This window comes from Electrophorus electricus, chromosome 26, assembly GCF_041902795.1.
Source record: "Electrophorus electricus isolate QZ-2024a chromosome 26, ASM4190279v1, whole genome shotgun sequence".
Taxonomy (NCBI): domain Eukaryota; kingdom Metazoa; phylum Chordata; class Actinopteri; order Gymnotiformes; family Gymnotidae; genus Electrophorus; species Electrophorus electricus.
In genome coordinates, this window is record NC_137522.1 from 7690001 (window position 1) to 7700000 (window position 10000).

A 10000-nucleotide genomic window follows, 5' to 3' on the forward strand; every position below is an offset into this window, starting at 1 on the left:
CACCTACGAGTTCCGCATCAGTTGCCAGGAGAACAGCGACGGTGTCCCCCGCCACCGGCTGCTGGCGCGCACCGCCCCGCCCATCCCGCTCGGCCGGCCGGAGCCGGACCGCAGGAGAGAGCCGGACGACATGCCGGTGTTCAACCTGCCTCCCCTCGAGGCCCGGGACATGATCAGGTGAGCTCGTCTTGTGGCGTACTGACGGGCCGAAGCCAGACCCGAAAGCTGGTAAACCACTGACTAAATTAGAAGTGGCTTGCCGTCAAAAATGAAGGCTCACTCTTCATGAAATTGCACAGTAATGACTCCGGACACGGGGTGGTCCGGGTTTCCCGTGGGGAAAGCATGTTTGGAATTCCAGGTCCTAATGCTACTGTTTTACTGTTTAACATGGTCGCTTGCGTCGGCTGTGTGCAGGGCAATCTATGTGGTGGTGGTCCCACAGAAGAAGGCCAGAGGACCGAGGCACATGAAGAGCCCAGACGAGATGGACCTAGAAGAGGTAAACAGTGCCTGCAAAGCACCCCCCACCCCACCCCCCACGTCCGCATCTTCATCCGAGTCCCAGATACGGTCCTGATCCAGTCCCAGATCCGGTCCTGCAGATCGCCAACAAAGCACAGGCGCTCACGTCTTACCTCCGGAGAGCTCAGGCTCCCAACGGGCCCGGTCAGGCCAAGCTGAGCCAAGAGTAGCTAGGATTACACTTCCTCCTCCTCCTCTTCTCACCCCGAGGCACCGCCAGCAGGTCGTCACGTGCGGGGTGATCTGATTTTCCCATCGTTTTCATGGGCCTTTTTGGTGCTTTAGCACATAACTCGGTACATCTGAGTTTGGGCACGGCGCCAGCAAGTGTTCCACCGAGCGCGGAGCAGAGAGCAAATTAAGATTGAAAAAAAGTTGAATGTTGCGTGAACGTTGACCAGCTCCTGTTATAATTCCATTGTCTCCATCCTCCCCCAACATACTGCTCTTCCTCTCTCTCTCTCTCTCCCCCTCTCCCTCTCTCTCTCTCTCTCTCTCTCTCTCTCTCTCTCTCTCTCCCTCCCTCGCTCCCTCGCTCTCGTTCCAAAGCTTCTGAGGGACGGAGACGGTAGGTCACGGCATGTGCGGGCAGCGCAGCAGCTCCAGCAGGTGGACGCGAGGAAGCCGTACATCGCGGCCAGCTTCAGGCCGGCCGCCGTGCCGCCGACCTTCACGCTGGGCAACAAGATGGTCTACAACGGCTACGAGAACCGAGCGCTGGAGCCCCGCCAGGACTACGCTGTCTTCATCCTGGCCGAGCTCAACTCCACCGGCGTGGTGAGCGAACTGGGGCAGCAGGCAGGAGCGCCTTCCGTCCCGGAGCTCCTCACCCGTGTAGGGGATAGGGGGTAGGGGGTAGAGTTGTAGGGTGTAGGGCTTTTACTCAGAAAACACCCCTCCCCCATGTATAGAACAAATATGTTGGTTCAGTCAGTCCAGTTGAAAGCAGTGGCCACTCTAGGAGAGGACACAGTGATTGTTAATTCAGCAGGATAGAATTGAGAAGACAGTAAATTTTGTGGGGTAGTGGCACTGTAGGAGTGAAACTGCGTTAGTCTCCAATCTCTAGAATGTGCATTTGTACTAAACACTGGCTGGGTTATATTGGAGTGGGTGGGTCATATTATAGTGGGTGGGGCATGTTTTAGTGGGTGGGTCATATTGTAGTAGGCGGGGCATGTTTTAGTGGGTGGGTCATATTATAGTAGGCGGAGCATGTTTTAGTGGGTGGGTCATATTTTAGTAGGTGGGGCATGTATTAGTGGGTGGGTCATATTGTAGTAGGCGGGGCATGTTTTAGTGGGTGGGTCATATTGTAGTAGGCAGGGCATGTTTTAGTGGGTGGGTCATATTTTAGTAGGTGGGGCATGTATTAATGCGTGGGTCATATTATAGCAGATGAGATGTTTTTAGTTTATTTTTATTTGTCGGGCCTGCACCTAAAGACGCAAGTGTGATGTTCCCCAGAGGGACGTTGCCAAAATCCTGTTTGGTTTTACTGTTTTAGTGCCCTTAACCGCGTGCCGTGTGTCTGTGTCCCCGTAGAGGACTTTTGTGTCCAGCCCCTACACGGAGATCCTCACGGTCCCAGACGTGGACCCCCAGCCCACGGAAACGGGCGGGGACGGCCTCATCTGGGTGGTGGGTCCTGTTCTGGCCGTGGTCTTCATAATCTGCATAGTCATCGCCATTCTGCTGTATAAAAAGTGAGTACAAGCGCTGGACACTCACACACACTCACTCACACACACACACACACACACACCCACACACACCCACACCCACACACCCCGCCTTTTACAGATCCCTCCTAATGCAGATGAGTTCTGTCTGACGCACGATCTGTGAATTTAAATGCGCTGTATTGATTTTCTGTGTCCCCCTCCCCTCACCCCTGTACATTCATTCCCTTCTCTTGCTTTCTCTGGAAACAGCAAACCTGACAGGTAAGGCTTAGCTGTACTTTACTGCAGTTTTCAGAGGCAAAAGGAAATAGCCTTCCTAAGCATAACCGATGAGTTTAGTTAGACGGGTTGGGGTGTGTGTGTGTGGGGGGGGGCTCGCATGGCCAAAACCGAGAGCTGCTTGCCGGTTGCACTCACACGCGCTCGCACTGTGTGCGCTCCACCTGCGCAAGCGCTTGGTAGGTTTGTACAAGCCCCGCCCCTTGGCGAGTCGGTTCTTTTCTCTCTTTGATTGTTTTTGCGTTTCTCGATTTTAAGCAGCAAAAGGAAGGAGTCAGAACCGCGCACAAAATGTCTGCTCAACAACGCCGAGATCATGCCACACCACCCCACCGACCCCGTGGAGATGAGACGCATCAACTTCCAAACGCCAGGTAGATGGAAACGGACACACACACACACAGCTCCACACACAGGGCTACACAAATGCGCGCTGGTTCAAGTGCCAAAGCATCTTACGTGCGCTCCTGGAAATGAAGCTACGCAGTCTTTTCCTCCGTCCACATCCCACACACACACACACTCACTTGTGGCCTCTTGTGCTCTGGTGCTCCTCTCCGTCTCCCCCAGATATCGATCGCTCAGAGACCTTCGGTCCCCAACCACACACGAGCTCTTGCCTTCTCCAGAAGCCCCGGGGTGGAAGCGCTCTCTCTCTCTCTCTCTCTCTCTCTCTCTCTCTCCATCTTTCTCTCTCCCTCACTCTCTTGCCATCTCTCTTCCTATCCTCTCTGTCGCACTCAACCTTTGCTTTGACCTCTTTCCCTCTTTCCCTCTTTCCCTCTCTCCCTCTCTCTCTCTCTCACTCTCTCTCTCTCTCTCTCTCTCTCTCTCTCTCTCTCTCCTTCTCTGTCTGCTCTGCCCTCCCACCCCACCCCAGCATGGTCTTCCATCAGGATGTAATGAGTCCCTTTTTAAAGTCCTCTTGGCATTCACGTTCCACTTTATTTAATAAGGGCTATATTTGTCTTCCCCGCGCCATTGTTCTGGCCAGGCAAGTCATGCCATTATCCCTTTGCACGGTGAATTTAATTTAACGGAGGTTTGAGACCAATTAAGGTGGCTGCAGAATGTTTTGGCCGTGTTTCTGTTAGCCGGCCGCGCGCGGAAGAGCCGACTGCTGCTCACCTCGGTCCGCGCACGTGCCACAAAACGGACGGCTTCCAGCACGGAGCCCGTGGCTGTACAGAGCAGGCGCAGCACCGGATGTTAACGCTGCCTCATCCCATTGGGAGGAAGGCTGGAGATGTAGTCATTAAGCTTGTTTGTGGTGGGGCATTACAGGCGGATGTGGCTGCTTAATGACCCAGGGTTCTCTCTGTGTGTCTTGCGCACACACACACACACACACACACACACACACACGCACAGAGTTTTTTCTTCTTTCTCAGTAATTCTACTTTCTCTTTGCCTCTATTTCCTTAAGATGGCTTTAACATGAATTACATGTGCACGCACACACACACACACACAGAGACACACTCACACACACAGAGACACACGCACACACCAGGTAACCCATCACCGTTTCTCCTGCCTGGATTCCAGAGAGCCCTGAGTGCCTCCTCCACTACTCTGGTCTGGCCTTGTCTGGTCTGGTCCGGTCCGGCACCTGACATTGAATGCTGACTGAGCGCTCCCTGAGCGTTTCACCGCACTACGCCTCCTCGTTCCTTCACCTCCGCTCATCAACCACACACACACACACACACACACACACACACACAGGGTGCAACTGTTCACACAACTACACAGACCCCAGCTGTAGCCTGGGCACCTGGGACCTTAGAGCAGTGATCAGGCAACACCTTCCCAGTTGAGGAGGAATTTTGGTGGCTTTATTTTCCTTTTCCTAATATGGTCTGGAAGACCGCTTAAGTCCCAGCTTTCATCCTTCATTATTTCCGAAACTCTTTGATGTCAAAATGCTAAAATGATGAACCTTGACACATTAGTCCTCCTTCTCAGCCTCGGTGCTGCCAGGATTGCTTCCCTGGGTTATTTCTGGCTGCCTGGTAGCCTATGAAGACGCGGCGGACAGTGTTCCCATGGCAAAGCGCACAGCCTCAGCCGTAATGAGAGGGGCCCGGTGGGTGTGAGTCTTTTAGTTTCACATCATATCATTTTTGGTGCCCGTCTCGATGCCTGTTGAGAGAGCCCACACTCGGCCCTCCCCGACCCTGGAGTAGGGAATTCTGGAGACAAAAATAAGGGGAGGACATGAATATGAATTTTCCGCATATGATGTGCTTCGTGTTGGCTGTTATTGCTGTTTTGCATCTCATTATGATTTCAGACGGGGGTATTTTGCTTCCTGTTTGATTGTCGGCATATTAAAGGGATTTTTTTGTTTTTCTTTTTCCTGTTTGCTGTTCTTCACAGATTCTGATCTGAACAGCCCTCTGACTGAAGCCTCTTTTGACTCTGAAAGTTAGTTTTTTGCATTTTTGATTCTGCTGTGTGTGTTAGCACTGCCCCCATTTTCAAATAATTGATAGTGCTCTATGAATACATTTGCATTTTTTTTGTGTGTGTTTGTTTTGTTTTTTGTTTTTGCTGCTATCAAAGGAAAGAAATCGCAAATTTAGCACTAATGTTTCACTTTTCATAACACGGCTTGTGTTTTGCGGTTTTGTTTTCCTGCCGCTGCCGTATTCTCACCAGCTGATGGGCTGCGCGTTCTTAATCCACCGCGTAACCTCCGCCCCCGCTGCTGACAGGAGGTGTGGGGCTGGGGGTGGGTGGTGCCACCGCCCCCGTTCTGCTCTCCTCCGTCAGGGGCGTTCTGCAGGCCCAGATAACTAGCAGAATTAATTAAACCCTCCACAAACAATAGGCTGACATTTGATCCAACACGGACGTGTACACGTATTCGCACACGTAAGGCTCCAAAAAGAGAAACGAGAACAACGGCAAGACAAACTATGTCCCCTTTATATGTAAATGAGTGTGATCAAAAATAGAACAAAGGCAGAAAAAGTGAAAAAAAGGTGTGTGTGTGTGTGTATATATATATATATATATATATATATATATATATATATATATATAAAACTCATATCTGCCTCTTTTTCCCATATTCCTTTTATCTATATAGATAGATAGATAGATAACTTTTCAGCATTGCAACTTGAGTGTGGATATGAGAAAATGAAATCGGGGTTTTGCTTGCATTCACTGATCACATCTTGATTGCCAGGATAGACAGACGAATCTGAGCCATGAAGCAAGCCGTCTCTGGCCGGGGGGGCGCGGGGGTGGAGGGGATGGATGGATGGAACCTTCCCTTCAAAAAAGTCTGTGCGTCCCGCAAGCCCTGCATGCCGGTCCGTACCCCGAGTAAACACCCCGAATCCTTGGAACAGGAAATAAGAGCACAGAGATTTGCTCAGCCGCAGATCCGCAGAAGGAGCGAAGAGCACGTCTTCGTTGTGAAATACATGGATTTTTTTTTTTTTTTTTTTTTTTTTTAAAGCTGGCAGGCCCTGAGCGGAGGTGGACTCATCACGATGCTGGAAGTGTGAGGGGGTCTCTGGAGTGGAGAGATCTGGCCAGGAGTTCAGAGCCCGAAGCTAGGGGAGAGGACCCCGACTCTCCCCACCCTCAGCTGGGAGGGGGAGAGAGGCCCGCCTCATTCGGATTCAGACCCTAAGCTCGGGACCTCGCTGCCGCTTCTGCCCTGTAGGGGGCGCTGCATCGTTTTCCACGCAGCTTCGCTCTCACCCCCCGCGATGCCGGCAGCTTTACCGGCTAGTCTCCATTCACTGGCGTCAAAATAATATTGTAATGCGCTATAAAAATATTTGTGTTATTATTTCGTTATTTAGTCAGGACGGCCTCCTGAGGCCATTGTCTCAGCTTTAGAGGCCCTGAAAAGGTAATAAAGTGGAATAGATGTTAAGGAGATAAAAAAATCAATGAAACTTCTTTGTGAAATATAAAGGAATGAAGTATCCTTTGGCCTGGGGCCCTTGGGTGACTTTAGACTAGAGTCGTAATGCCATTGTTCTGAAGCGCCTTCTTCAGCCAGACCGGCATGGAAGCAAATACACGCACAGGAAATGGACAAGGTGTCCACTTTTTTTCCTCTCACCTTTTAGAGATGTTAATGGATATTTTTTTACATTTATTTATGCATTTATTTTAATGAGGAGGCATATTTACCGGGGCTTTGGCACACCGATGTCAAAAACCCATCTTGTTGTTTCTGCCTTAATGGCGTCAGCCGTTAAGCTGTTGGCGTGAAAACCGCGAGAGCAAAGGTTCGTGGTACGCGGAGAGGGAAATGGACGTTAGCTAATGTGATTATGCAGATTATGCATACCTAATTAAAGCGCGCCAAACATTTCAAAGAGACGTCCACGTTTGGCCGACTTTTGACCTCCGCCACAGCGAAAACCCCAAACCAGCTAAAAATCCTGCACAAAAAGGCTGGGATGAAGATTAGGGGCGCGTTGCTCACATGGACAATGTAGTGCTCATAACGTGATCAACTCCCATAGTGCCTAACACGGCGTGGGATGCGTCAGTGGGCCTCTGTCTGGTTTATGGCCGAACACATTGTGGCATAATCCTGCTACTCGTCAGTGGTTGGGGGGTGGTTGGTGCTTGCTTAGCTTTCGCTGGAGTGGAGTGAAGCTATATGCACCCACGCTGTCTCACCCTGAGACCACCCCCCCCCCCCCCCAGGTCTGGGCTCCACCCCCGATGAGCCCAGGGCAGGGTTCCACCTCCCTCACCCCTTTTAGCCAAGGCCAAAGCTCCGCCCCTTTTAGCCAAGGCCAGGGCTCCACCCCCCCGATTGACCAAGGCCAGGGCTCCACCCCCCCCGATTGACCAAGGCCAGGGCTCCACCCACTCATCGGAAGTCTACCGCACAACCCATGGGAGGTCCTCAGAGGGGGAGCAGACAGAGGGGGCTTAGGACATATAAGAAGAAGAAATGATAACGGGCATCGAGCCCAAAGGAAAGACGGGGGATTTTTTTTTGTTTTTGTTGCATCTACATTTGAACCATTCAGATATTTGTTTGCTTGTTAATATGTTCTATTGCGAACACTCAAGTCAACTGGGTTCTGTTTCTTTTTTATGTCCCCAAAAGAAATGCAAATTAGTCTTTATTTACATTCATTTCTCCTCTTGTGAAAAATTGGAAAAGTTTTGATTCACGATGCACACTAGATAAAATTCATTCCACATTTTCAGATTTCGAGATACCCTTTGTAGAGTGGGAAATATTTCTCCAAGCTAATTTCTGAAGCTGTTCCAAGTCATTGATTTTGTTAGTCGGTTTGAAGAGATCTTTCTGCTGTCTTTTGCAGCAGAAAATATTATTCCTCAGATAGCAGAGAAGGACTGTCTGGATTTGTCTTAGCTGCATAACTCAGGCGTGTGCAGCACACAGGCTCTGGGGAATCTCTCCTTTTATCATCATAGTTCCAAAACTCTCATCACTGTGATGCTATCTATTAAAAGCAGTTTGTCCCAGTGGCATTAAAAAGTAATTGGTCTGAGGTTTCTCCGTCGTCCTAGCAGTCAGTCACAGGTCCTGCCTTAATTTCGTTTGTACACTGTAGGTTTTACATGGGCTGTTGGACTGTGGTGAGTGCCCAGAATCAGAATTCAGAGCTCTGGCCTGGTCTGACGGCTTCCCTAACCTCACCCAGCCTTGGCTCCATCCTGACTGATTAAATCCCACCACCCTCCTCTCCACTCGCCCCGCCCCACCCAGCTCTGACCCTGGCTCAGCGCTCCAGCCCACCCAGACTGACCTCACCATCAAACCATCCTCCCCTCTTTCCCCCTTTTTAAGCATGACTGTCTGCTATGGTGTTGCCTTTGGCAGCTATACTGACTCTCTCTCTCTCTCTCTCTCTCTCTCTCTCTCTCTCTCTCTCTCTCTCTCTCTCTCTCTCCTCCTGTCTCATTGGGGTTGCAGGTATGATGAATCACCCCCCCATCCCCATCACAGAACTGGCTGAGCATACAGATCTCCTCAAGGCCAACGACAACCTGAAGCTGTCACAGGAGTACGAGGTAGGGGCGGCTAACCGCTATCGTATAACTACGAGGTAGAGGCAACTAGCTGCTGTTACAGGAGTGCGAGGTAGAGGCAACTAGCTGCTGTTACAGGAGTGCGAGGTAGAGGCAGCTAGCTGCTGTCGTAGGAGTATGAGGTAGAGGCAGCTAGCCGCTATCGTACGAGTACGAGGTAGGGGCAGCTAGCTGCTGTTACAGGAGTACGAGGTAGAGGCACCTAGCTGCTGTCGCGGGAGTACGAGGTAGAGGCAGCTAGCTGCTATCGTACCAGTACGAGGTAGGGGCAGCTAGCTGTTGTTACAGGAGTACGAAGTAGAGGCAGCTAGCTGCTGTCACAGTAGTGTGAGGTAGGGGCAGCTAGCTGCTGTCGTAGGAGTACCAGGTAGGGGCAGATAACTGCTGTCGCAGGAGAATGAGGTTGGAGCAGCTAGATGCTGTCGCAGGAGAATGAGGTTGGAGCAGCTAGATGCTGTCGCAGGAGAATGAGGTTGGAGCAGCTAGATGCTGTCGCAGGAGAATGAGGTTGGAGCAGCTAGATGCTGTCACAGGAGAATGAGGTTGGGGCAGCTAACTGCTGTCGCAGGAGAATGAGGTTGGGGTAGCTAGCTGCTGTCACAGCAGAATGAGGTTGGGGCAGCTAACTGCTGTCGCAGGAGAATGAGGTTGGGGCTGTCATTCACCTCGCCCTCGCAATCAGTATCTTCAGTCAGAGCATAGATTCACGTCGGAGTGTAACCACGTAGCGGTAATCATTAAGAAATCTGTAATACTATAATAATAAGGTTATGATATGGGTTTATGAGAATTTCATCTTAAGATTAGTTTTGGTAAAGGCCCTTCTTTTTTTTGGCGCTGACAATACAAGAGTCTTAAAAAAGGTGTTCTTATTAAGGCCATGAAATCACCTAAACATTAGTCTACTGAATAAAATTCTTGGAGGTGAGACATGAGTTGAGATCGCTTTGCGGAGATAATGCTCCTCACATCCACAGCTGCGAAATTCAAATTTTAAAGATTCGTTCCCCGTGTGATTAAATGTCAGAGGTTATATTTTCTCTTTCTATCCACTGGATTCGGATCTTATACCCTTTAATAACATATGTCCGTGAACCCAGGGTGAAAAGGTAATGCAATATATAAAAGTATCCCCTTTTGTTAGGGTTCAGAGACGTCCATGAAGCATAACTGTAAGAAAAGCACTTTCCCTGACCCCTGACCCCTGAGGAAAGAGCAGCCGGAGCCCATGGCTCTCCCACGGCTTAGCCATTTGCACACAGCCTGAGCCAAAATGGTGCCCGGCCAGATGTGAGCACTTGCTGCGTTACTATGGTGTTTTCACAGTGTACAGTACCATGTCATATTAGCAACTGTGCTTTCAGTGGGACCTGATGCATGAAAGGAAGCACTTCACATAAGGAGCGAGTTTGATGTTTGGCAGAGTTGGATGTTTTTAATATTTCACCCTAGTTTTA

At 50.3% G+C, this 10000-nt stretch overlaps 1 protein-coding gene and 1 long non-coding RNA gene across 18 annotated transcripts in view; one reads left to right on the top strand and one right to left on the bottom strand.

The window, feature by feature from the left end:
- Window positions 1–10000, top strand: part of ptprsa (protein tyrosine phosphatase receptor type Sa) — a 165720-nt gene that overhangs the window by 132074 nt on the left and 23646 nt on the right. For 12 of the 17 annotated variants that reach the window (XM_081708290.1, XM_081708292.1, XM_081708287.1 and 9 more), the window contains 7 exons: window positions 1–177; window positions 418–502; window positions 1075–1302; window positions 2071–2231; window positions 2748–2863; window positions 4872–4919; window positions 8428–8525. The exon at window positions 1–177 is cut by the window's left edge and continues 77 nt beyond it. In XM_081708290.1, the coding sequence (XP_081564416.1) occupies window positions 1–177; window positions 418–502; window positions 1075–1302; window positions 2071–2231; window positions 2748–2863; window positions 4872–4919; window positions 8428–8525 (913 nt within the window). The remainder of the gene's footprint in view (window positions 178–417; window positions 503–1074; window positions 1303–2070; window positions 2232–2747; window positions 2864–4871; window positions 4920–8427; window positions 8526–10000) is intronic. The other 5 variants (XM_081708296.1, XM_081708294.1, XM_081708295.1 and 2 more) reach the window with 3 other exon arrangements.
- The window catches only part of LOC118240832 (uncharacterized), a 3220-nt gene continuing 1753 nt past the window's right edge, over window positions 8534–10000 (bottom strand). The window contains exon 3 of the long non-coding RNA XR_014120064.1: window positions 8534–10000. This exon is cut by the window's right edge and continues 433 nt beyond it. This is a non-coding gene — a long non-coding RNA (uncharacterized LOC118240832).